Below are 27,415 nucleotides of genomic sequence, written 5' to 3'. Positions count from 1 at the left end.
GGGCGGCCGCCGCTAATGGAGGGACTGCTATGTATTCTATGCACAGATATGAATTCAGCAGCCCACATGCCTCGAACTGCAAATGCTACTTACCAGTATGCATCTGTTCTTGGCATGTAGGGCTGCTGACATTCATATCGCCCGCCCTCCTCCCCGGCGCCTGTAGCAGCTGCAGTGTTCACATATCACTTCATGGCATGGTCATCATTCACTGAGTTCACTCCATCTCGGCCACAATGGCTAAAAACAATCTGGGGATGGAGTCGATGCCCATCCGCACTGTAGTCCAGGGGAGGAGCCACCTATCTCGTGATACTTTGAAGACTCTTCCAGGACAACAATGTGCAATCATCCGGACCCAACACTAGGCGGCGATCTATGCACAGATATGAATGTCAGCAGCCCTACATGCCAAGAACAGATGCATACTGGTAAGTAGCATTTGCATTGCTCTTTCTTTGACCCAGCAGAGTTTTGCTGTTACGACTGTAAAAGGTTATTTATCGGCCTTGTCGTCATTCCTTTGTTTGCCGGACCAACCGTCTTTGTTTAAGTCACCTATTGTGTTACGTTTCATAAAAGGTCTTACCAACAAATTCCCTCCTTCTCCATTTACTGTGCCTCAGTGGGACTTGAATCTTGTTTTAACCTTTTTGATGGGTTCACCTTTTGAACCTTTACACAAGTGTCCCATGAGACTTCTGTCTTTTAGGACTGTTTTTCTTGTAGTAATTACTTCGGCAAGGAGGAGTAAGTGAGCTTCAAGCTCTTAGTTCAAAGCCCCCATTCTTGACCATTCATGCTGAAAGAATGTTTCTCAGGACCAGGGCTCCTTTTCTGCCTAAGGTGGTAACTCCTTTTCATCTGGGGCAGTCCATTACCCTTCCTACCTTCTATCCTCCCCTCACCCTTCCAAGGAGGAGGAGCGGCTTCATCGTCTGGACCCTAAGAGGGCGGTGAGCTTTTATCTCGATAGGACTAAGGAATATCGTGTGGATGACCAGCTCTTTGTTGGATTTACTGGCTGCAAGAAAGGAAGAGCGGTGCACAAGCACACGCTATCAAGATGGATTGTCCTGTGTATTAAGATCTGCTACGCCCTGGTTGGTAAGGAACCTCTAGATGGTATAAGAGCTCACTCTACTAGAGCAGAGTCTTCTACATCTGCTTTGTCTAGGGGTTTTCCTGTAGAGGACATTTGCAGAGCAGCAACTTTGGCCTCCCTCCACACTTTCGCGAAGCATTACTGCTTAGATTCTGAAGTGAGGAGGGACGACCATTTTGCTTGTTCTGTTCTTCAGGATTTTCTGGTATAGAAGAGTGGGCACCCTCCTCCGGGAGTGGGGACTGCTGTGGGATTCTATTAACAAGGTGAGGAATCCACTGGCAGATGTATCCATCAGAATAACAAGTTACTTACCTTCGGTAACGCTTTTTCTGGTGGATACAGTATCTGCCTGTGGATTCCTCACTGACACACCCGCCTCCCCGTTGTCCACTCTTCTATACCTGATAAGTGTATATTTGTAATTTTCAATAGAAGGGTTTAATTGTTCTTGCTTATTGCATTGATTTCACACTATGTGTGTTGGTTTGAATACTGTGTACTATGCCTATTTATGTCAGTCCGTCCACCTCGGGGGCACGGAAAAATGGGCGGAACTGACGTCATCATGCCGACGAAGCCCTATTATGGATCCAGTGATGTCAGCGGGGTCGCGAGCGGAGTGGTACCCTCTGTGACGTCGTCCATGACCTCGCCGGCGTGGGGAGCTACAAAAGTTTCCGATTGGCTGCTGTGCAGGGGGATATTCACAAGGTGATGAATCCACAGGCAGATACTGTATCCACCAGAAAAAGCGTTACCGAAGGTAAGTAACTTGTTTATCTATTCTTTAGAGGTTCATTTATGACGTTCCTCTGCCTGACTTTCACGTCGATACTGGCATTCCTAAAAACTTTCAAGGTATAAATGTACTCCACTACCTACCGACTGCATGGCTCGGCTGAGGCTCCCCAGAGCAAGTTCTGAAGGAATTAGAGTCACTGACCGGACGCTGTCATCCTCCTCGCAGAGAATCCAGCTCCAGTGTTTGACTCCCCTTGCGGGGTGTTAGAGATCGAGAACCGGAAAGAGATTCCAACCTCTCTCATTCTAAGGTATGGAGCAGACTAGAACCTAGAGGGACTCTTGGCAGCTCTGGCAAAACTAAACCCTAGCTAGCTATACTTTAGAAAACAGCACCTACTTCTTACCTCGTACTACACTTAGGTTAGGTACACTGGGGTAGAACTAGCTAGAAGCACCAGATGAGTATTCACATTTTAGCCTGTGTTATTTATGTATGTATTTTTATGAATATGTCATAGCTACAAATCATGCTATTGCAGTATTATCTAATCTTACTACTAACGCTGTACGAGTTATACTTCGCATTCTATCTTACGATTGTAGCAGTTCATATCTCTTGCATGAGAAATAAGACTGTTCAATAAACCTCTTTTAATTGAAACGCCCGTCTACTTATTTCTGTATCTGAAAGAAACAGGTTAGTATTAGATTCCTTACCTTAGAATATCCCCAGGCGTCAGACTGGATCTGGAAATTTTTGCGTAGCAGTACCCCTGCGCGTCGGTAGGTGTCGTCTGTGGCTCTGCGTTCGGGGTCGTTGGCGCCGGGATGACGTCGCCGGAGTACTTAGACGCCGCCCTCGCGCGCTGACATCAGTTCTTATTTTTTCCGCTCCAGCAAGCGCCGATCTGGAAAAAGTGGTACCCTAAGTCAATTTTTCACTAAACTTTTTCGATCATTTTTTCATCCTTTTTCAAAGTCTATCGACTCCGACGGTGCCGGTAGGGATGCCTGGGTTCAAACCCTGCGCCGACTGATGTCGGTTACCGACCCCCATCGCAGGTGTCTTCACTGTCTGGGCCTCGACCACGACAGCAAGGCCTACTCCGACTGTCGGGCCCTGACGTTAAAAGCTAGACGGGAGCGGTCCCGCAAGCGACTCGAGCTCCGGCAGTCTGCCCCGCGCCGCTCGAGGTCCCAGTCCGCAAGGAGGTCGAGGGACCGGTTGCGGAGTTGGAGCCACCATAGCTCCGGGAGTCGTCATCGGTCTTCAGGCTCAAAGTCCTCAGGTAAGGGACACAAGAAATCGAAGAGACGCGATCTCTTTTCCGACTCCCGCATGACGCGGCCAGGGTTTCGGGCGACACCAACCTCGCGGCTCCGCCGGTGCCGCAGGCGTCGCGGCCAGCTTCATACCCGTCGGTCCCTGGGCAGAATGCAACGCTGGAGGAGATCGAGGCCTTCCTCTCGGCCATGAGGTTGTTCACTCCTCCGCGGCGCCTTCGGGCCCAGCGGCCCCAACTGGGCCCCAGCGGGTCTGGTGCTTCGGCCCCGACGCAGTCGGGTGCTTCGGTCCCGACGCCGCCGGCGACTTAGGTCGCGGCGCCGCAGGCCCCCACAGAAACCGGTTCTAGATCCGGGTCGTCGCCGGTCAACCTTACGACCTCGCCTGGGAGGGGTCTGGATTGTCAAGGCCTGCCATAGGAGTGACTGATAGGAATACGGGTGTCCATTTTAGGGTTAGATATAGGTATACTATATCTAAAGCAAGGGGTGATTACACCACCTTGCCCCAGCTGTCGTGCAGCCAGTTGTCAGATTTAGATGGCCAGCCAGGGGTGGCATAATACATGCTGCAGCCCCTGGTATGCCCTGGGTACACCTATGCCCTGAGATGTAGGGTCTGATAAGGTGCCCCAGTACCAATTAGATATGTACCTAAGGTACATGGAATCCATTTTACAGAGAGAGCAGTAGGCCTGGGGTCCTGATTGGCAGGGTCCCAGGCCAACTAAGTCGGAAAACCAGCCAAACACCAGGCAAAAAGTTGGGGGCAACCATAGTCAGGTATCCACCTTCCTACACAACCCCCCCCCCCCCCCCCCCCCCAAACGAAAGGAGATAAGGCTATCCTTGACCAGGTAAGCCTATATTGCCTGAGTGGCCATATGAGGTGGTACCTGCACTGGCATGGTTACCCCCTATATCATGGTCCACTAAACAACCCCTCACCCTAAGGGTATCCGAGGGTCTCCACCATAGGGAATCACTACCTGTGGTGTGTTTTGGCAAAGTAAAAGGCTGGTGTGGGAGTGGAGTACTGAAGTGAGACTCCACTACTGTTGGGCTCAACTTCCTCCAATCACTATCCACCATATGTGCCTTTCTTTCCAGTACTGAGTTGCTATGAGCTCTCAGGGTCAACCTCTGGCTACCTAAAGCTGGAGGTTGAGTCCCTCTGTTTGGCTTACTGGAGGGACAGGTCAGGTTTGGGGTTTTTAGGCCCCAGGTTTGGCTGTGCCCAGCAGTGTCCAGCTGTGGGAGTTCCCTAGCTAATTTTAAGGGGGATCCCTCAGGAGTCTGTTTTATTTTCACTTGGCTAGGTCTACTAGCTTCAGTGGTCCTAATCTGCTGATTGGGAAGTTCTTTTGGACAGGGGGCCCTTTGGGGTCCACCACTGGCCTCCCTGACCTCTACAGTCCTGGGCTGACTGAGGCAGGGTAGAGAGGTGCAGGCTACCTGCTCCAGACTGGGTCCCACCTGGGAAGGGTCCACTGCCATCAGGGGCTCTGCCAGGCTAGGCCTGACTACCTCTGGGGCAGTTCCTTCACCAGGGGTAGAGTCAGTTCCCTGAGGAGGCTGGCTCTCACCTAGTGTCTGGGAGGGGGAAGACTGTTCTTCCTCCTCAATGCTCTCAGTTTGGGTGGAGTGATCCATTGTTTCAGGCTTCACAACCCCACTATCTGTTTGAGTAGAGGCTGAGACCATTACAGCCTTACCAACCTTTTCAGGAAGGCACTCAGTTTGTGTTTTGGCTGTGACTGTCACAGCCCTCCTATCCTGTTCTGGAAAGTCTGTCTGAGCCTGGGCAGTGGCTACCACTGCTCCTCCAACCTTTTCAGGGAGGAATGGTGCTTGGACTGGGGCTGTAGCTATTACTGACCCACTAACCTTTCTGGGTAGGCCTATCATCCTGGAGTGGGTTTCTTGTTCCACCTCAGCCCATGCTGAGAGTTCCAGGTCATTCCCCAGTAAGCAATCTACAGGTAGGGTGTCTGTCACTGCCACTCTCATGGGCCCTGTGACATTACCCCAGCTGAGCTCGACTACTGCCATGGGATGCCTTCTTTTCACTCCATGAACGTCTGTCACCTGATAAATGAAACCAGGGGTCAGTTGAGCAGAGGGGACCAAATGGTCAATCACCATGGTGATGCTGGCCCCTGTGTCTCGGTATGCCTCAACTTTCTGACCATTGATAAAGGGCTCTTTTCTATACTTTCCCAAAATGTGGAACCAGTAGTGAAGTTGGCAAACCCCATGCCAGTCTCACAGACAAGAGTGGTGTTAGGGGACCTGGCTAGGCCATAGTCCACCTGGTTTCCCAAAGTAATGCCCACTACATTCTTGGGGGCACTCCCACCACCTGGGGGATTACCACTAGTGGTAACAGGAGGTCTGGGAGTAGTACCTGGGGGTATATTCTCCTTATTGTTGTTGGCCTTGGGGCAACTGCTGTCACTTTTATAATGGCCTACCTGTTTGCAGGTATGACAAGAAGGTTTCTTTTGGGTGTTGGGAGAAGTCTGGGACCCACCCTTTTCAGAGGATTTTTGGGGCCCTGTGGTTTGATCAGAAGATTTATTCCCACCCTTCTCTTGAGGCTTGGTTGATTCCTTCTTTTGGTCACCACCCTGGTTCTTAGGCCTGGTTCTGACCCATGTGTCTGCCCTCTTACCCAATTCTTGTGGAGAGGTCAGATCAGAGTCTACCAGGTGCTGGTGTAATAACTGGTTCTGACAATTACTTAAGATTTGCTCTCTCATAATTAGATTGTACAATCCTTTGTAATCAGTAACCTTACTGCCCAGCAACCAGCCCTCCAAAGCCTTAGTGGCACAATCTACAAAATCAGACCAATCCTGAGACTGAGTTTTCTGGGTATCCCTGAACAGCAACCTGTACTGCTCAGTGGTTAGGCCGAACCCATCTATCAGTGTATTCTTCAGGACTTGGTAATTGTTAGCATCCTCAGCTCTAGTAGTGAGGAGCTTATCTCTACCTTTGCCTTCAAAGGAGAGCCACAAGACAGATGCCCACTGACTCTGGGGGACGCACTGGACAGTGCAGGTCCTTTCCAAAGCAGTTATCCATTTGTGGATATCATCCCATTGCTTAAAGGGGGGCACTATCTTACTCAGGTGTCTAGTGTCTAAACTCCTGTCTTTTTCTCTTGGGAGAATGCTGCCACCAGTGAGATCTAACCCACTTAACTTTTGCTCTCTAGCAAAGGCAAGCCTCTCTTTGGCCAGGGCAAGTTCTTCCCTTTCAATCCTCAGATTGGCTTCCCTCATCTTAGCTTCATGCTCCCTTCTCTTAGGGGATGACATCCCTCTATGAGAAGAGGTCTGAGAGCCATTGGTTCGAATGGATCTGTTAGAGCATCTGGATAGAGACCTAACTCGCCCATTCCCAATGTTAAGTCTGCCTGAGAGTGGCCCTGGGGGTCCCCCAAATCCATTCTCATGTCTACTTAAGTTGGTCCTAGTGAGTCTACTGACTTCTACCTGACCTTTGTCTGCCTCATCCTCTGATAACTCCTCTTCCTCCTCCTCCTCTGCATCATCTGCTGTCTGGAGGTGGCGGTCAGAGTCACCAGTGGTTCCCTCTAAGGGGGGCATATTCCCATCTGGATTAGAAGAATCTGGGTTAGCAGTTCTCCTGGCATCATAAGTCTCTAAGAGACCAATCAGAAAGGGAATGGTAGGGTTAGAACCCTGTTTTAGCTTCCTGGAGGTACACAATTGTCTCATCTCCTGGAAGCTAAGAGCTGCATATCTAGACATGACCTGTGGAGTGTCAACTGACACAAGGGGAGACTCAGAGTTTCCTCCTTTGTCTGACATGCTTTTCTAGTGTGGTGTAAGTGATGCACCTACCTACACTATTTGTTTGCCTACTGATCCCTTGCTAAGAGTTGTAGTCAGGGTGTGCTAGGCCCTGTTGAACTACAACAGCTGGTTCAGTAGAACTCAGAGTATTCTAAGCTAAGTTATATGTACCTTAATACTTATGTGATCTTTCACAATGATATTCTTAGGATACGTGTGATAAAACAACAGCAAGCTCAAATCCCAACCGCTGCTCACCAATGTGAGAAGTTGGCCTGATATATAATGTTCACTATTCTAGTGAGCACTTTGTATCAGTCCAAACAACCCTTATTGATGATTGGTTGTAAGTCAACCTTATAGACCAGCTATCCTAGTAGCGTGGATACGAGCAGTCTTCGGGCTAAACTCTAGAGGGCGTGTTAAGCCAGCTGTTATACCATCACATATACCCCTTGAACACCAAGTGAAAGGACACCACACAAGTGTTATGAAAATAAACAGTGTATTTATTTAGATCACAACAGCCCTGTACTCTTTATGAGGACAGGGTACTAAGCACACAACAAAACTCTTTCGAAAATACTTTAAGTTGCACAATTTACACAAATACCCGAGGGGCACGAAAAACCATATACTACAAAAGTGGAATGCGAAATTACTAGCAGGTAAGTACTGTACTAATAGGCTTTGGAATCGCTAGGACTGGGCTACTGAACCTTCAGTTTACTAGCAGGAGGCCTAGGGGACTCGGGTGCAGAGTGTGCGCACTCACACGGGATGCGGGACAAAGTCTATGGTTGCTAGGAATTACAAAGTTAGTGATATCGGACGAATCCGACTAGTTAGGCTGAAAAAGGATCTGGACCCTTGGATAGTGAGGCTATGCTGGGGCACCGAAATGCCGAAGTTACCTAGCCCAGGGGCTGCAGCTGCATAGGTCTGAAAAGACGTCGCGAATCCTCGTTGCAGTCTATGGAGCCTGAAAGAAGAAGTTGCTGGCAGGCGACCAGTGAAGAGATTCGGATGGATCCAAGCCTGGATCGAAGATGGAAGACACCTGTAAGCAGAGGGGACCAAGTTCTGAATCACTAGCCAGTGATTAGATGGGCACCAGGATGGCACCGGATGGAGTCACCTCGACCAGGTGAGTGGGCGACGCTGGGCTCTGCAGTCTCACGGACCAGGAGGCGTTGTCGGCGACCAGGATGGAGGTGCGAGCTGTCCCACGATGGTTGCTGCTGTCGACGTCGCTGGACCCAGGATTGGGGCAACAAGTCTTGGCAAATTCAAGCCCACGCGGTGGACTCAAAATGGCGTCTGGAGTGGACCAGGAGGGTCCTCGGTGCTCCTCTTTTGGAAGGGAGCAGGGGCCAGTCTGGAGCAACCAGACCAGCAGTGTTGATGTCGTCGTTCGTCGTCGGGAAGGCCACAAGCCAGCGGGCTAGTGGCCAGACAACGCGGTGAGCAGCAAAAAGCAGAAGGGCCCCACGCAGATCTGGTGGATGCTGGAGGGCTGAACTTCGGTGCTGGAGCTGCTCAGGGTTGGGGCTTCTCGGACCCCAAAGCACTCACTCGAGGATCCCTCGGCGGTCGTGCTGGGCAAGAGTCGTGCAGTCTTGAAGATGGCCGGTCCCTCGAGGTCTCGTCGCACCCACGGATCTCAGCTGAGCTGACGATGTGGCTAGAGGTCAGAGGTGCCAGGGAAGCCGGGTCTCGTCGTGCTGGTCAGTCGGATTCCGGAGGAAGGACGTGCAGCAAACCGCAGTGTTCTTGGATGGTGCCTGCGGGTGCAGGGTGACTACTCCTTAGTCACAAGGGAGAAATCTTGAGAAGAAGTCGAGAGTTCCTTTCGTAGAAAGTAGTTTCAGGATTCAAAGATGATCTAATTTGGAAGGGGGCCCGCTCCTATCTTTATACTAGGAAAAGGGGCTGGCACGCGACTAGGTCCTGCCCATGGGTGGGACCAGGAAGGGGGGTGGTTACACCCCTCTCCCATGCCAGACTTTCCCCAGGTCAGGGGCTGGTGTGCCCCTGGAACTGGTTCTAGCCGGCCTATGCATAGTGAGCACCGGGGTGCCACTTGCAGTCACCTTCCTCTAAAGCCCTGCCTACCCAGGATACACAAAACCCTGTCTGGGATGGTGCTAGCACCGCCCCTGACAGGAAACCCTTTGTCCAAGCCTCCCTCGCTGGAAGGACTCCCAGCAGCAGGAGGTCAGACTTGTGTCTGTGGTGGCAGCATCCATTTTGTGATGCTGAGGCTTGAGTTATCTTTAACCGGGGTTCACAGTTACATACATGTCGTGTCCCTCTAGAAGGGTGGAATGCTAACCCCGTCGCCAGAATTGGCGAGGGGTTAGTTTTCCAATTCGTATGACACCTTACTCGACATGTTTTGATAAAGCGATACCAAAGATAGCATATAACCGCGAGGATTATAATGCACTTAAGAGTATATGGTATGCGTTATCATGGAACAGCTATTAGGACTTGGTTCCGCAAGCTGCAAACAGGCTCAGATACTATATCTAAAGCATGGGGTGATTACACCACCTTGCCCCAGCTGTCGTGCAGCCAGTTGTGTCAGATTTAGATGGCCAGCCAGGGGTGGCATAATACATGCTGCAGCCCCTGGTAGGCCCTGGGTACACCTATGCCTTGAGTTACAGGGTCTGATAAGGTGACCCAGTACCAATTAGATATGTACCTAAGGTCCATGGAATCCATTTTACAGAGAGAGCAGTAGGCCTGGGGTCCTGATTGGCAGGGTCCCAGGCCAACTAAGTCGGAAAACCAGCCAAACACCTGGCAAAAAGTTGGGGGCAACCATAGTCCGGTATCCACCTTCCTACAGTCCAAAACACCCTTATGGACATGCCGTTTGATGGCAGTCGCCTCTTTGGCGACAAGGCAGACCATGCGCTTGAGCGCTTTAAGGACTCCAGGGCTACGGCCAAGTCCTTGGGCCTCTCGGCCCGCGCCAGCAAACTGCTGCCTTTCGCTCCATTCGTGGCCAAGGAAGGGGCGCCCCCACACGTCCTGCCAGCCACGGGCCGCAGACTACCATCCAGCGCGGAGGCGGACGTGGAAACCGCCGTGGCGGCGGTCGGGGACAACGGCAAGGCCAGTCCACACTTGCCCCTGCAGCATCCGCCTCAAAACCCTCCTAGTCAGTGCTTTCAGGCCCATGTGACGCCAGTGGGAGGCTAGGGTTCACCATCACCACCTCCACTGGCGCACTGTCACATCGGACAGGTGGGTTCTGCAAATCGTCCGAAGGGGCTACTCCCTCCCCTTCAAGGCGACCCCTCCAGCCATGCCACCGCAGTACCACCGCATGTCAGGGGATCACTTGAAACGTCTACAAGAGGAAGTTACGGCCCTCTTGGCCAAGGGGGCCATCGAGCACGTTCCTGGGCCAGAAGTAGAGTGTGGTTGTTACTCCCACTACTTTCTCGTACCCAAGAAGGGCAAAGGGGGCCTACGCCCTATCTTGGACCTGCGGAACGTCAACGGCTTCCTCCGGAAGGAGAAGTTCAAGATGCTGACACTGGCTCAGGTCTTAGCTGCCCTGGACTCAGGAGACTGGATGGTAGCGTTGGACTTGAATGATGCTTATTTTCATATCCCCGTCCTGCCGGCCCACCGGCGTTACCTGCGGTTCACTGTAGGCCACGAGCACTTTCAGTTAACCGTGCTCCCCTTCGGCCTTACCAGCGCCCCATGGGTGTTCACGAAAGTGATGGCGGTGGTCGCAGCTCATCTGCGCAGGTTAGGGGTTTCAGTCTTCCCATACCTCGACGACTGGTTGTTGAAGGCGGGCTCGCCCCAGACAGTCGTCAACCACCTCCAGACTACAACGGACCTCCTGCACCTGCTGGGGTTCTCCATCAATGTGCCGAAGTCACATCTTTGCCCCTCTCAGAAGCTCCTCTTCATCGGAGCGTTTCTAGACTCAGCGCAGTTTCGGGTTTATCCTCCCGAACAGCGGGTTCGGGATATTCAGGCTCTGATTCCGATCTTTCAGCCATTATCCCGAGTCTCGGTCAGGTTGATGCTGCGGCTTCTGGGGCTGATGGCCTCCTGCATCCTTCTGGTGCATCACGCCAGGTGGCGGATGCGGGCTCTGCAGTGGGACCTGAAGTTTCAGTGGGCCCAGCATCAGGGCATCCTGTCCGACCATGTCTTGATCTCGGAGGGCACTGCAAGAATGTTGCAGTGGTGGCTCACGGACCGCGATTGATTCAGTGGCAGATCCTCTCACTACCCCACCCGGAGCACGTAGTTGTGACGGATGCATCCCTCCTGGGTTGGGGAGGCAACATGGAAGAGGCGGAGATCAGAGGCCTCTGGTCTCCGGCGGAGTCCCGGCTCCACATCAACCTTCTGGAGCTGCAGGCGATTCGTCTTGCACTAAAGGCATTCCTCCCCTCTGTCAGGGGGAGTTAAGTGCAGGTGTTCACGGACAACACTACCGCCATGTGGTACTGCAACAAACAGGGCGGGGTGGGGTTGTGGACCCTATGCCAGGAAGCTCTGCGCCTCTGGCAGTGGCTGGAACATCAGGGCTTGACCCTGGTGGTTCAACACCTGGCAGGCTCTCTGAACGCCAGGGCTGACGAACTCAGCCGACGGTGCATGATGGATCACGAATGGCGTCTGAGCTCGGACGTGGCGCAAGGCCTCTTTCAGCGATAGGGAGAGCCTTGGTTAGCTCTATTCGCCACCGAAGAGAACGCGCAATGTCATCAGTTCTGCACGTTAGAATTTCCAAGGCGGCACTCGCTCTGAGACACTTTTCGTCGCGAGTGGAGTTGCGGTCTGTTTTACGCCTTTCCGCCTATACCACTTCTGCCCAGAGTGCTGAAGATCATCAAGCGCGACCGGGCCCAAGTTATCCTTGTGGTTTCGGACTGTTCACGAAGATACTGTTATCCCGAGCTACTCAGTATGTCAGTCGATCCCCCAATTCGTCTGCCTCTTCAGGAGGACCTTCTGTCGCAGCAGCAGGGGACGGTCCTCCACCCGAAGCTGTCCAGTCTCCACCTCCATGCTTGGAGATTGAGCGGCAACAGTTGAGGCCATTTGACTTGCCTCCTGAAGTTTGTGATGTGATTCTGGCAGCCAGGCGTCCCTCCACAAAGTTGGTATACGCCTGCAGGTGGAACAAATTTGTGGCATGGTGCACAGCAAAGGCTGTGGATACCCTTTCTGCCCCTCTTTCTGAGGTTCCGCCTTCTTAAGGCTACCTGATCAGCCTTCTTTGTTCAAGTCCCCGGTTGTTAATAGGTTCTTAAAGGGCATCACTCATATGTTCCCTCCTGTTCCTTTCGTGATGCCTCAGTGGGACTTGAACCTTGTACTTACTTTTCGGATGTGCGCTCTCTTCGAGCCTCTTTATAACTGTCCTCTCCGTCTTCTTACCCTTAAGTCTGCTTTCCTGGTTGCGATCACCTGCAAGGAGAGTCAGTGAGCTCCAGGCTCTTTCATCCAAGCCTCTCTTCCTTACTGTCCATCCGGACAAGGTTGTGTTGCGGACAAGACCCTCTTTCCTGCCCAAGGTAGTCATAGCCTTCCACATCGGGCAGTCCTTCACTTTGCCCACCTTCTTTCTGCCTCCGCATCCCACTAAAGAGGAAGAATGGCTCCACCGTCTGGACCCAAAACGTGCGCTCTTTCTATTTGGACAGCACACGCCAGTTCCGGGTGGATGACCAACTCTTTGTTGGTTACGTGGGCGCTAAGAAGGGACAGGCGGTGCACAAACGGACCATCTCTCGGTGGGTTGTTTTGTGTATCAAGGCATGCTACTCTTTAGCTAAGAAGGTGCCTCCTGTTGGGCTGAGGGCCCATTCCACTCGGGCCACGGCGGCTACTACTGCCCTGGGCCGGGGAGTCCCCTTGCAGGACATCTGTCAGGCAGCTACGTGGGCCTCGCTGCACACATTCCCAAGACACTACTGCCTGGACAGCCAAGTCCGGAGGGATGGCTTCTTTGGCCGTTCCGTCCTCCAGGACTTTCTGGTGTGATCATTGGTTTGCAGACCCACCACCGGGGCTGGTATTGCTGAGGTATCTATTCTAAGGTAAGGGATCTAATACTAACCGGTTTCTTTCAGATGCACAAGTTACTTACCTTTGGTAACGATTTATCTGTAAGAAACAGTAGTTAGTATTAGATTCCTTACCGCCCCACCCGTCCTCCCCGTTCTGCGAACCGATAGCTAGGGCTAAGGTCATCCCCTTTCAGGGCCCGTTTCATGGCACCAGTGTTGGTTTTTATCATGGCTCTGCGTTTCTGGTGCAGAAAAGCTGTGTAAAAGAACTGACGTCAGCGCGCGAGGGATGCGTCTAAGTACTCCGGCGACGTCATCCTGGCGCCAACGACCCCGACGACGGACGCGGAGCCGCAGACGACGCCTACCGACGTGCAGGGGTACTGCTACGCAAAAATTTCCGGATCCAGTCTGACGCCTGGGGATATTCTAAGGTAAGGAATCTAATACTAACTACTGTTTCTTACAGATATATTGTTACCGAAGGTAAGTAACTTGTGCGTAAACTCTGTAGAAACAAAGCATGCAAGATTGACTGATGAAATGTATCTATTGTTTCCACGGTTCTGAGACTGTTCCGATTCTAAGGGAAACAAAGTTGTCATGTTTATGCGGTTGTCAGAAACTAATCCCTTCTTGTTTATTCGAGAAGTTTCTAGTGACCTCTGAGTTAGCTGGCACACACAAGTAATTACGTTTAATATACTCAATAGAGACATACTGACCTCAGTCCTATATCAAATCTATAGTGCATATTATTCCAATGCGCAGAGACTATCAGGTATATAGGAACTACAGTACACATCCTCTGGAAAGATATCTGAAAAACAGTCTGTACCCTTGTGTTAGCTTAGCACAAGTATTACAATCACAGTCCAAGATTAGATTTCAAATGTGAGACTTTACATCATAATCTAAAAATGAGGCATTGGGTAGAAGAAAATTGAAGAATGGAAATTATTCAGACCTCTGTCGAACAATTGAGGGATTATGGAGATTAGAGGACTAGCATATTTAGTGATATTTCTCTTTTTTTCCATGTACTGCTGCTTGAGAGAATGTGCACAAAGGAACATTCTTAACTATCTGTATTCGGCTTTAACTGAAATCTTTCTTTAATTTTTACTTTCGCAGTCCGACATGGTTTCCAAGGGTGCTTTAGCTGTGAACCTGCCATCTCTTCCACCTTCTACCCCCATTCACAATACCCGGGCCCATAATCCATTACGCAAGCTCCATGCAAGCACAAAGTCTCCACATTCTTCCCCGTCAAGGTGTCTGGGGCCAACACCACCAAAACGGAGAGGCCGCCCACCTACCAAGTTCTTCAAGCAAATAGAACAGAAGTATTTCACCCAGCTGATGAGGCAGCCCATCCCCAGAGGTTAGTAGCTGAATGTTGTTCAGATTTCTTTTCCAGGGTTGGAAGCAGCAAAGGCGACCCTGTTATTTTTCTTAAAAGCCCGGTTTTGCATAATAGTGCCATCTGAACAACCCTTACCTTCAACGTGCCCATTCAACATAAGAATAATATTCCACCATAAATTACAAACTGCAGCGAAGGGCATTTTTTCTTTTCATCATGTTGTGTCTAGAATGGAAATGGCACCATACGGTATCCCCTCTGAAAACTGGTATCAACCGTTCCTAAGATAATCTAAAAACATGCGTTTCGGAAAGAGCAAGAAAAATATATATTTTGCCTGTTTGTAAATGTGTGCAGGAGAGCATGTCTCTTATGGTGTGGAATATACCTGCATGGTGCTTGAATGACAACAGGTATTGCAAAGCTTCATGTATGTGAGTCTTAGTCTCCAAATATTTTGTCTCAGTGATTAATAATTGGCTATTATCATGCTGTGTTTTAGTTGGCTACTGTCTGTCCAAAGGATTCCTTGCCCTTTTCACCCCATCATTGTGGAGTCATCATGCCTACTGTGCATGTTGATGACATTCAGTGCTTGGACTTTCTAACAACTCAGTGTATTGAATGTATATTGGTATTTCTTTTCTTCTTTTTTTCCTGTACTTTTTTTTTGTTGCAGCTTTGGAAATGTGAACCATATTGCTTTGTTCTGTGCACTTTCCTCTCATTTTATACTTGACTTTCTACCTTTTCCACTCATCATGGTACTTTTGGTATTGCAGCAATGCAGATTGGCTGGTGGTGGATTCGAGACTCAGAGGAGTTTGAAATAGTCCTTAAAGCACTTCACCCACGTGGGATTCGTGAGAAGATGCTTCACAAGCATATCAGCAAACACAAGGAGTACCTCAAGGAAGTGTGTGGACGGCCTAAGACTGGTGAGTGTACTCTCACACCTGGATCACCTACACACCTCTCATTGAAATAAAGTGGTATACTTGTTAAAATTGGAAATAGCTCCTTTCACCATACTGTTTGTAAAGCTTCATAGAAGCTAAATGTCAAGTAGTTTCATCCACTCATAATGATGAATGTTGTGTTACCTGGTGCCTATCTCATGCGAGGTGAAACAAATGTAACATATTCCTCATTGAGGTGAGATACTCTTCGTAATTCCAGGGAGATTTGGAAAATTTTCAGTTATTTAACACTGTTTAACATCAAAGTAACTTTTTTTATGGCTGACACTGTCAATTAAAAATACCCACCAATTTCTGTAGAACATCTCCATATTTAAGTATTTATATTATGCCCACTGTAGGTTTTTCCAGGTACTGTTCCTTTAGGGTGAACATTTTCAGAGAAGGCAGACTATGGAAACGTTCAGTGTCAGTTGGATGGCTGCTATTTGAGACTGCACCAGGGTCTGTTGGTGAAGATGGGATGGAATATTCTGTGAGTGGAGCTGTGTTGAAGGGTGTGTCTGAGAAGGGCTAGTTCAGTGGGTTTCTTTAGAGCATATTTGTACTTTTAATCCCAGTAATTGATTAACAGTTGCTTTCCAACACTGGATCTTTCATAGAATCACATGCTTGAATTATTATCCCTTGTAAGGTTGGGATCCTCTGCAGTCACTGTTTACATGGCACTGAACTAAAGAGTAAGTATTGAAAACAGACATGCACTGCTTGCAGTCTTCCACTTCATTATGTGACTCAACCTCTGGCCAGTGAGGTGCAGATACACTCAAACAGCCATGTTTTATATTGCTCATTAAGTGTGAGGTAATGCTCTGGATTTTTTTCCCCAAATATTTTTCATTTTTGTTTTCTTCAATCTTGTTGATTGTGGAATTTCTTCTACCTCATTTGTATTAAGGAAAAGTATTTGCATCATTTATTTTCACTTTTTGGTGCTCGTTATCCAACCCAAGAGAATCTTTCAATGTGTTAACAGAAGGGATAGAGTCAGTGTCCCTCAGAGGTGACCAGGAGGCACAGAAGCACAATGCCCACCCTGAGTAGGAAGATCAGGAGAGTTGACAAGGACCATGTCGCTGCAGCTGTGGGGACCAGGTGATGCTGAGGAAGACCAGGAACTTTGCACGAGTTCCCCCACGTCGGATGTCTGTGTCTGGAAGGAGCACTGATAAAGCAAGCCTTGGTAGCTGCAACTGGTGTAGAAGACCTGGAGCAAGCAGGGGAGCCCATCAAAGCAGAACACCACCCTCAAGCAGACCCACAGGTTAAAGGTACGGGAGTCACAAGAGGACCTTAGGTAACTCACCAAAGATGGAGACCCACGGGCAAGGGATGCAGTGAGGACGCGGATCTTCGAGGGATGAGGTGCTGGAGGCTGGAGCTCCTTGTAGTCTGAAGCCGACTGGTGTGCAGAGCCAACAAGCCTTGGCAACAGCAGGAAAATGTGCTGCACAGGGGTTTGGTCCCAGCGACTCAGACGAGTGATACTCTCCTCCAAATTGCAGGGAAAGCAGGTCAGGCCTCTGTAGAACCACAGAACCACCACCTGTGTGTCTGAGCCTGACAGTCCGTAGGACGGCAGGAGCAGCAGACCGGTCTGCTTCATTGCTGTGCCTGCAGATTCAGGGGAGTTACTTCCTCAGTGCAAGGGAGATTTCTTTAGGTGTCCTTGATGCCCACAGGTCTTCTGGAGAACCTGAACGAAGCACAGAAACAGACAAGGCAGAAGACTTCAAGAACAGCAAGACCAGGAGCAGCAGAAGTCTTCCTTGATGCAGTCTCGATTCCAGACGAAGTCCAAGTGTCCAGACGGTCGAAGAGTGTCTTGGTTTCAGAGGTGAGTCTTGTTCCATGACACATGAACAGGGGAGCCGCTAAATACCCAAGGAAAGGGTTGGAACGACTCTGGTCCCTCCCGGAGAAGTGTCTGGACAGGGGAGAAGATACTCCCCTGTCTTTTGCCCAGAGCAGGAACCATGGGTTATCCAGTATTTGGGTGTCTTTCATAGATTCACATGCCTGAATCATTCCCCGTCGTCGAGACGGGAGCCTCCGGTATATAAAAAAGTAATGTCCTGTAGACATACATAGAGAAGAATAGGCCTAAGGATCCCACCTTAGTGGCCTATCCACGTCCTTTTGTAAAAAGGACCAAACTAGAGTAGGCCCAAGGGTCCCACCTTAGTGGCCTATCTATGTCCTTTTGTAAAAAGGACCAAAGTAAAGAAGCCAACCAATCAGCTACCACCTCCTTCTAGAACCTTCCTGTCAGGAGCCTAGGTCTCTCAGATTTTCTACCGCACATTGTGCTAGGGAGTCTCCACCTGAGTTCTCCTCAGGATTTTCTTCTTTTCTTCAAAAAACGAATTTACCAAACTTAGTACATTATGGCTGATGCCCCTGAAAAAGGGTCTCTTCAGAGCCTGTTCCTCGTGTGGAAAGAAAGGCTCCATGTAGAGGACAAGCATGAAACCAGCTTATATTGCCTCTACCCTCACCATCTTCCCAAGGACTGTAAAATATGTAGGACCTTCTCAAATAAGACCCTTAAAGACAGAGAAGGACGCCTGCTGCTCTGGCTGGACAGGCTGAAGAAGAGGACAGATGACTTGGTGTCAGAAGACGGTGAGAGTGTCTCTGGTACTTCACAATTTTCCTTGAAGAGGCCAAGGGTTACTTCCCCTAGCCCCTAAGACACCCCTCCTAAGAAGACTCTCAAGAAGTCCTCAGAGGGCAAAACCTCAGTGTCTGGCAAGGATCTTCCTGTCCCCAGGAAGCCACCGTTGACCTTGACAACGACAGCGTCAATTATCTCTTCAGCGCAAAAAACTGCTTCAACGTCGACGACAACATCGTCGGCCTCCTCACCGACGACGAAGACGACGCCTTCATCGATGGCGAGTATGCCAGTGTCGTCGACCATTCCATTTACACCATCGACGACGAAGATCTTATCGTCGACGACGAAGTCAAAGTCGACGACGATTGTGCCGTCGACGAAGATCATCCCGTCGACGAAGGACACGTCGACGAGAATTCCGTCGACGGGGGCATCGACGACGACGGGGAAAGTACGTCGACGAAGGTAATGTCGACGAAGACGCCAACGACCCACGGAAATGCATTGTCGTCATCGGCGCCGCATATGACAACGCCAACAGGGAAATGGAAAGAGTCTGTGTTGCTATCTCAAGCCATGGATACTTTGCCGCCACAGACAGCCCATATCGGCATTATAAGCTCGAGGAAACCAATTACGCCAGACCTGACGTCACCTAGTAGGGTGCAAGAGCTGCCTCCAACCTGCCTGCTTCAAGGTGAGGAGTCGGAGGAAGAGTTGTACACACAAGCCACAAGCCCATCAGACCTTGTGGTCAAGTGCCAGAGCACTGATGAGGAAATGGAGGAAGTTGAACATATGGACCATACAGTCCACACTCAAGTCCCCACACAGGTTACACTGATGGTGTGCCTACCAGCGGCCATTGTATCAGACCTGCAATTTTTAATACAGGACTATAAACAGCGGTTTCCGGAAAAGCCCACTACGCCTGTACCTACATCTGTACAGCGCACCCACTCCATTGACCCGACACAAACCGCCACCACTGGCACTTAGTGGGGAACAAGAGCCAGTGCAAGAAATTCAATCGTCTGATGACGAAGAAGGGGACCAGGAAGAGGGCGAGGTCCGTGGAGACGAGTCTAACCCAGACGTAGATCAAGACTATATCGCTCCTTCTCCGGCCTCCCCGGAACCACAGTCCTCAGAATCACCACCCGCAGACATCGGTGGATTCCATAACCTTGTAGAGCGTGCAGCCAAACGATTCCACATGACTATGGAGTCTCAAGAAACCGAGTGCTTCCTGTACGACTTCAAGGAACCAGCTAAAAAGACAACCAAGTCAATTCACATCATTGACTTTATATGGAAGCAAGGGAAATTACTGATGCAAACACCAGCTTCAATCCCAGTAGTAGTACCCAGGCTCGAAAAGAAATACAAGGCGACTTCATCAGCGCCAGCATGCCTCACAGGTCACCCCTAGGCAGATTCTGTGGTAACCCAGGCGGCACAGAAAAATTCACGAAACCCAGCATCGCCTCTGTCAACACCACCTGACCAGGAAGGCAGAAAACTGGATACTATTGGCAAGCGTTTTTCCACCACGTCGGCCATGACAGTAAAGGTGGCAGATTCCATCGCACTTCTGGGTACAATCGGCAACTTTGGGCAGATATTGCACCTTACCTATCTAACCTGCCAGAGGATGTAAAGGAGGAAGCTCAATCGCTCCTCTTGGAAGGCCAGACATCTGCCTCTGAGCTCATTGACTGCGCAATGGATGTCGCCATGACCGGTTTCAGGCAACTGGCAGGTGCTGCTGTACTCAGAAGACAAGGCTGGCTCAAAGCCACCTCTTTCCGCTAGGAGGTGCAAACGAAGATTCTTGATATGCCCTATGACAGCCAGCATCTCTTCGGGGAAAAGATTGATGAGGCCTTAAATACTATCAAAAAAGACACGGACACTGCCAAAGCCCTTGGAACACTGCAATTCCGGAACCAGTCCTTTCGTGGAAACAAAAATAGAGGACAATCTTCTTATAGAGGCACATACCAGAACAGGTCCTCCTATTCATACAACCAGACCAGAACGCAATACCAACCGCGACAACAGCAGCAAGGGCGTCAGACTTCCTACGGCAAGTCTAACTACAGGGGGAAGAGCCAGAAAAAACCTGCTGGCAACCGCCAATGACTTGTGTCAATGGCCAGTCCATCCACCATCGAACTTCTTCAAAATTGGAGGGAAGCTCACACACTTCCTCGACAATTGGAGATTGATAACAACAGATCGGTGGGTGCTCCAGCTAATTCAATTCGGACATTCTCTGGAATTTGTCACGATCCCCCCGACAACACCACCTCGCAAACGGTCCCACAGGCACCTACGATCCACAAAGGAAAAGGTTTTTACTCCCACTTCTTCCTGATCCACAAGAAAGGAAAAAAGTGGAGACCAATCCTGGACCTCAGGGCACTCAACGTGTTCCTAAGGAAACAATCGTTCCATATGGTGACACTCTAGGAGATCCTGGGACTATTGGAGGAAGGGGACTATATGACGTCATTAGACCTGCAGGACGCTTACTACCATATTCCTATCCTCAAAGGGCACAGGAAGTACCTCAGGTTTGCTGTAGCGGGGCAGCATTACCAATTTTGTGTCCTCCCGTTTGGCCTCAAATCTGCCCCACGGATATTTACCAAATGCCTCTCCCATGTGGCGGCCTTCCTTCGTCAACAAGGACACCAGGTCTTCCCATACCTGGACGACTGGGTTGTAAAGGCACCATCTGCGACCGGCGCAGCCAAATCCTCCAGCGCCTGTCTGGATATTTTCCAACGTCTAGGTTTGACCCTCAACCACGAGAAGTCTGCACTGGAGCCCAACAAGGTCATTACATTTCTTGGGGCGACTCTAGACACGGAACGTGTCAAGGCTTTCCCTTCTCAGGAAAGGAAAGTCAAACTCATCTCCCTGGCCACGTCAGTGGCATCAAGGAAGACTTTACCGGTCCGCACCTTCAAGTCCCTCCTAGGCATGATGTCCTCATGTATCATGCTCATACCCCACTGCCGCCTCAAGATGCGCCCACTCCAGGAGGAGTTGACAAACCAATGGACACAAAGTACAGGATCATTCGAGGACCGCATACGAGTCACTCGAAACATGGTCAACCACTCACAGTGGTGGAGATCGCTCAAACACCTGTCACAGGGACTGCCGTTCCTGCTTCCCGCACAGCCACATGTGATAACAACGGACGCATCCCTAGAAGGCTGGGGAGCGGTCCTCCAAGAACTCCAGATCAATGGCAAGTGGACAGAACAAGAAACCCAGCTTCACATCAACCTATTGGAGTTAAAAGCGGTCTTCCTAGCTCTACAGCCTTCCTGCCACGCATTCAAAACTCCCCAGTGCTCGTCAGAACAGACAACACCACGACGATGCACTACCTAAACAAGCAGGGGGGGACGCGATCGCTCTCACTATCTCACGAATCGCAAAGGGTCTGGAACTGGCTTGTGGAACATGGGATAACGCTGAAAGCAGAGTACGTCCCGGGCAAGGACAACGTCTTGGCGGACGCTCTGAGCAGACAGGGATCTCCATCACACGAATGGGAACTAGACATGGAAGTGCTAGAACACATCTTCGGGGAATGGGGAACTCCGCGAATAGACCTCTTTGCCACGAGAGAGAACGCCAAATGTACAAGCTTCGCAAGCAGGCATCACCACTCAGGAACCCTCGGAAATGCTTTTTCCATCACATGGTGCAACATCTTTGCGTACGCCTTTCCGCCATTTCCACTGATACCCAGGGTTCTCAGGAAGATGAAGTCGGAGCCCTGCACTCTGATTCTGATCGCTCCATTCTGACCGAGGCAGCTTTGGTTCACGGACCTTCACCGCCTCTCTGCCCGGCCACCTATTCGCCTGCGTCAACATCCAGCTCTGCTCACATTGTCCCAAGGACAGGTACATCACCAGAATCTAAGCTCTCTAAAATTGTCAGCTTGGCTCCTGAGTACCGGGAATTCAGCCACCTAAACATCCCGCGAGAGTGCAGAGACGTCCTTGCAAAGGCTAGAGCGGACAGCACTAATAAAACTTACTCATTAAAATGGAAGCGGTTTTGCTCTTGGTGTGTGGCCGAAGGCCTACACCCTTTCCACATCACTCCACAGCAGCTGCTACCATACTTACTACATCTGGCACAAACGGGCCTCGCACACGCATCCATTAAAGTGCATCCGGCAGCGATCTCAAGATTCACCAGGACTTCTAAAAGTCCATCCCTGTGGGCAAACAGACTTATAAAGCAGTTCCTTAAAGGTCTCTACAGGTCCTTCCCACGACCAAGGCTGATCCCTCCGTCGTGGCACCTCAATGTGGTCCTTCACCAATTAATGAAGCACCCCTTTGAACCCATCCATAGGGCAGACATCAAATTTATCTCATGAAAAACGGCCCTCCTCCTGGCTTTGACTTCTGCTAGAAGGGTCAGCGAGTTGCAGGCTCTCTCAATTCAAGATCCTTTCATTCAGTTCAGGGAGGACAGAGTGATCTTACGAACTAATCCTCAGTTTATTCCGAAAGTCCCTTCGGACTTCCACCTCAACGAACCAGTGGTCCTCAGGTCATTCTTTCCAAATCCTACCACTGTAGCTGAGAAAACTCTACATTCGTTGGATCTGAAGAGATGCCTTAAATTCTACATTGACAAGACAAAACACTTCCGAAAATCATCTCAACTCTTTGTTGCCTTTAGTAGACCACGGAAAGGCATGCCCCTGTCAAAACAAAGCATTTCAAGGTGGATTTCCTCGGCGATCACCTTTTGCCATGACAATGCCGGACGACCTTTGGACTCAAGAGTCAAAGCTCATTCGACAAGAGCCATGTCCACGTCTGCGGCACTGTTTGCTGGAGTGCTGGTATTGGACATCTGCAGAGCGGCGACCTGGAAGTCACTGCATACCTTCACCAGGCACTACTGCCTGGATACTGAGCTGATGAAGGATGCAGCAGTGGGCCAAGCAGTGCTTCGCCATCTATTCCAGTGAGTTGAGCCTTCCGACATCCCTCCATCCTTTACTGGTATGCACATTCTTTTAATAATATTTACATGACAATGCATTTTGGTGGGTTGCAGTCGCGTGATATGTATTATCTACAGACTCATATCTGATGTTCCACCAAAAATGTGCATAATATATTGCTTGCTACTCTGATTCAGGCATGTGAATCTATGAAAGACACCCAAATACTGGATAAGAAATGCGTTACTTACCTGTAACTGCAGTTATCCAGTATTGGTGTCTTTCATAGATTCACATGCACCCTCCCGCCTCCCCTGGAAGGATTCACCTATCTCTCTAACAAGTTTACGCCTACCTAGCTGGTGCGTACGAAAATCTGAGAGACCTAGGCTCCTGACAGGAAGGTTCTAGAAGGAGGTGGTAGCTGATTGGTTGGCTTCTTTACTTTGGTCCTTTTTTACAAAAGGACATAGATAGGCCACTAAGGTGGGACCCTTGGGCCTACTCTAGTTTGGTCCTTTTTACAAAAGGACGTGGATAGGCCACTAAGGTGGGATCCTTAGGCCTATTCTTCTCTATGTATGTCTATAGGACATTTCTTTTTTATATACCGGAGGCTCCCGTCTCGACGACGGGGAATGATTCAGGCATGTGAATCTATGAAAGACACCAATACTGGATAACTGCAGTTACAGGTAAGTAACGCATTTCTTCCTGAATTTGCTCAAACTGGAGTATGCTAAGAGGGTACCAAATGTGCCCTTCAATGCAGTCTGGTGGCGCTGGAAATTGCGCCTACCCAGCCCAATACACTGAGGCCTGTTTGGGAGGTGGTCACTCCTCCCTGCCACAGGAAATTGTCCTACCTTTCCCTAATCATGGTTGGCTCTGCAGCATGACGGCAGAACAGTGTCTGTGGTTGGCGGCCTCACTAGCTTGCTGGCAGACCCTGAAAGGCTGTTACCAGGATTACAAGGGGTTCCTCTGAGGGGCCCCCAGTACATGGGATCATACCTGCAACACCGGAATCTGTGTTGGGGTATGATGTTTGATACCAAATATGACCAGGTTTGGTACAGCCATTATATAGTTAGACATCTCGTAATGACTGATGTCCACTATATATCTTAAAATGACTGACCGTATTTACAAAGCCTGGAGAATCGACTCCAGGGTTTGTAGGGGTGTCCTGCTCATGCAGGGGCACCTTCCCACTTATAACCAAGCAACCTGCCCTCAGGACTGCAGGGCCTTCCTTAGGGGTGACTTATAGGTATTTGAAAGAGACGCGTTAGTGATAGATTCCTTACCTTAGAATATCCCCAGGTGTCAGACTGGATCCGGAAAGTTTTTGCTTCGCAGTACCTCTTGTGCATCAGTAGGCGGCGTCCTGCGGCTCAGCATCCGTCACTGGCGTCAGCGCCGAGATGACATCACAGAGAGTACTTAGGCGCCACGCATGCACACTGACATCAGTTCTTTCTTTTTCCACACCAGTAAGCGCAGATCCGGATTGAGCACGTACCTTGATTGCTTTTTGACCGCTATTTTAGGACTTTTGTCTCCTCACATTTATCTCCTGGTGCGAATAGGGTTGTCCGGCTTTAAGTCTTGTGGGGCCTGTCGCTGAAATATGTCGGTGGCGGACCCCCACGATGTTTGCTTCTACTGCCTGGAGACCGATCACTACTCCCGGGACTATCCTGCCATGGCCCCCAAGGCCTTGCAGGAGCAGCGGAGAAAGTTGCTGGAGGCCCAGCATTCGTCACACCACCGCTCCGGGTCTAGGGGCCGTTCCCGGGACCCCTTGCGGGACTGGTGCCGTTGCTCCTCGGACTCTAAAGTTTTCACATTCGGGTAAGGGTCGCCATAAAAAGAAAGTTGAAGAAGCGTGTTCGCTCTCCGACGTCCTCCCGTCGTTCCTCGGAGCCGGACGAGGGGGTCAGGGGCCTCGCCCCTGCGGCTCCTCTGAAGCCTGGTAGTCCCGCAGCCTACCTGCCATACTCGGGTCTGTCGTCGACTCCCAAACAAATGCAAGAGTTCCTTGCTGCCTTGAACTGCCTTTACTGGCCTCTGGCTCCCGCCGGCGCGCCTTCGGACCCAGCGGTTCCGTGTCCAGATCCTGTTGGCCCGGCGGCTCCGCCACTGGCTCCAGCCCCGATGACAAAGGATCCTGTGCCGCTGGCTCCGGCCCTGGTGCCACGAGGTGCGGCGTTTCCAGCCCCTGCGCTACCCTCGGCTCCACCCCTGGCGCCTAACTGGAAGCTGTCTATCCCACCTTTGCCCTGGTTCCCTGACCTTTTTTGTACGACCTGGGATCCGACTTGGGAGCCATTCCCAAATCCGTTCGTCCCCTCTCTGGCTCCGGCTCTACCGCCGCGACCGGCCTCCTCTACGCCAGAGGCGGACGACAACAGAGAAGGGTCCGAGGACCCGCTACCTCTGCAATGTGACGCAGAGCAAAATTGGGTGGACGACTTGGAGGATGCAGGCGACCTCGATGTCTCCTCTGACCCGGAATTCGCCTCTCCCCCGCCTACTATGGAGGAGGGTGCCTCCTACACGATGGTGCTCCGTCGGGCTGCTCAGGCCCTCAACTTTGACCTCCCCACAGTGGCCCTCAAGACAGACCTCCTCACCGAGGTGCTCCAGCCAGCGTCTACTTCGTCGGAGCCGCTGCTTCCCTTTAAAGACGCCCTTACAGAGGTCCTCTTGGGCACTTGGTCGAGGCCATTCACGGGGGCCCCCGGTGGATAAGACTGTCGCCAGACGCCAGCCCCCGGTGACCCCGTTTTCTTGACCACTCACCCTACGCCTGAGAGTTTGGTCATTCAGGCTGCGACGTCACAGAGTGCTTTTCCCATGGCCACGCCGGATAAGGACTCTAAAATGCTGGACCAGTTTTGGAAGCGGTTGTTCTCTTCAAACAACCTCGGGCTGCGGTCAGTGAACACCGCCTGCTTGTTGGGCCGCTACTCCCACGCAGTGTGGAATGCCGTTGCTCAGGTGTTGCCTCAGTGTCCTGAGGAGATGCGGGCTGTCCTTTCTCAGGATATTGCTCAGGGTAAGGATGTGGCTATGTTCGCCATTCGTTGTGGGTTGGACACAGACGACTCATTGAGCAGGACAATGTCTACGACTGTGGCGTTGCGCCGCCATGCCTGGTTGCGTTCGACTGGGTTCTCGCCTGATGTTCAGAGCTCACTCATGGACATGCCTTTTGATGGCACCCGCCTGTTTGGCGACAAGGCTTTCAGTGCACTGGAGCGCTTTAAGGACTCGCGGGATACGGCCGAGTGCTTGGGTCTTGGGTTTTCATTCCTTTTGTGGCCACGGGAGAGGCACGCCGTTCCACCAGACCTGTGCAGAACCAGCCCCAGCAAGGCCCTGGTCACGATGTCTGTAGGGGCGGGTTGGGGAACCATATCGCGGGTCCGTCCACCTCCACCCCCGCTACTTCTGCCTCTAAGCCCACCTAATCTGAGCTTCAGGGAGCACCCCATGCTGGTGGGTGTCAGGATCCACCACCACCTCCCCCGCTGGTGCGAGATTACATCAGACAAATGGGTGCTGCAGATAATCTGCCAAAGTTACTCCCTTCCCTTTCAGTCCCCCCCCCCCCCAGCCATGCCAACTCGGTGCCACCCCATGTCAGGGGATCATTTGGTTCTTCCCCAACAGGAAGTCGCGGCCCTCTTGACCAAGGGGACCACCGAGTGCGATCCTGGTCCAGAAGTAGGGAGTGGTTGTTATTTCCACTACTTTCTTGTTCACAAGAAGGACAAAGAGGGTCTGCGTCCTATCTTGGACCTCCGGGACGTCAATAGCTTCCTCCAGAAGGACAAGTTCAAGATGCTAACTTTGGCTCAGGTCTTAGCTACCCTGGAGACTGGATGGTAAGGTTGGACTTGCAGGACGCATATTTTCACATTCCCGATAATTCCGGCCCGCCGGCATTATCTGCGGTTCACGATCGGCCAGGAGCATTTTCAGTTTACCGTGCTCTGCTTCTGCCTTACCAGTGCCCCTCGGGTGTTCACGAAAGTGATGGCAGTGGTAGCATCTCATATGCGCAGGTCAGGGGTATCAGTCTTCCCCTACCTAGACGACTGGTTGTTGAAGGCGGGCTCGCCCCAGGCAGTCGTCGCCCACCTTCAGACTACGGCCGACCTCCTGCACTTGCTGGGGTTCTCAATCAAAGTGCCGAAGTCGCACCTGAGTCCCTCTCAGAAGCTCCCCTTCATCGGAGCGGTTCTGGATTCTGCGCAGTTTCGGGTCTATCCTCCCGAGCAACGAGTCCAGGATGTTCAGGCTATGATTCCGATCTTTCAGCCTCTATCCCGGCTTTCAGTCTGGATGACCCTCCGGCTCTTGGGCCTGATGGCCTCCTGCATCCTGCTGGTACAACATGTAAATGTAAATGTAAATGTA

General features: G+C 51.0%; 1 protein-coding gene across 8 annotated transcripts in view; it reads left to right on the top strand.

Annotated features, from left to right (window-relative positions):
- Positions 1-27,415, top strand: part of BAZ2A (bromodomain adjacent to zinc finger domain 2A) — a 1,275,716-nt gene that overhangs the window by 863,387 nt on the left and 384,914 nt on the right. For all 8 annotated transcript variants that reach the window (XM_086959424.1, XM_086959462.1, XM_086959400.1 and 5 more), the window contains 2 exons: positions 14,157-14,406; positions 15,171-15,326. In XM_086959424.1, the coding sequence (XP_086815550.1) occupies positions 14,157-14,406; positions 15,171-15,326 (406 nt within the window). The remainder of the gene's footprint in view (positions 1-14,156; positions 14,407-15,170; positions 15,327-27,415) is intronic.

Source organism: Lissotriton vulgaris, chromosome 1_1 (genome assembly GCF_964263255.1).
Source record: "Lissotriton vulgaris chromosome 1_1, aLisVul1.2, whole genome shotgun sequence".
NCBI lineage: Eukaryota > Metazoa > Chordata > Amphibia > Caudata > Salamandridae > Lissotriton > Lissotriton vulgaris.
This window is presented reverse-complemented; position numbering and strand designations above follow the sequence as displayed.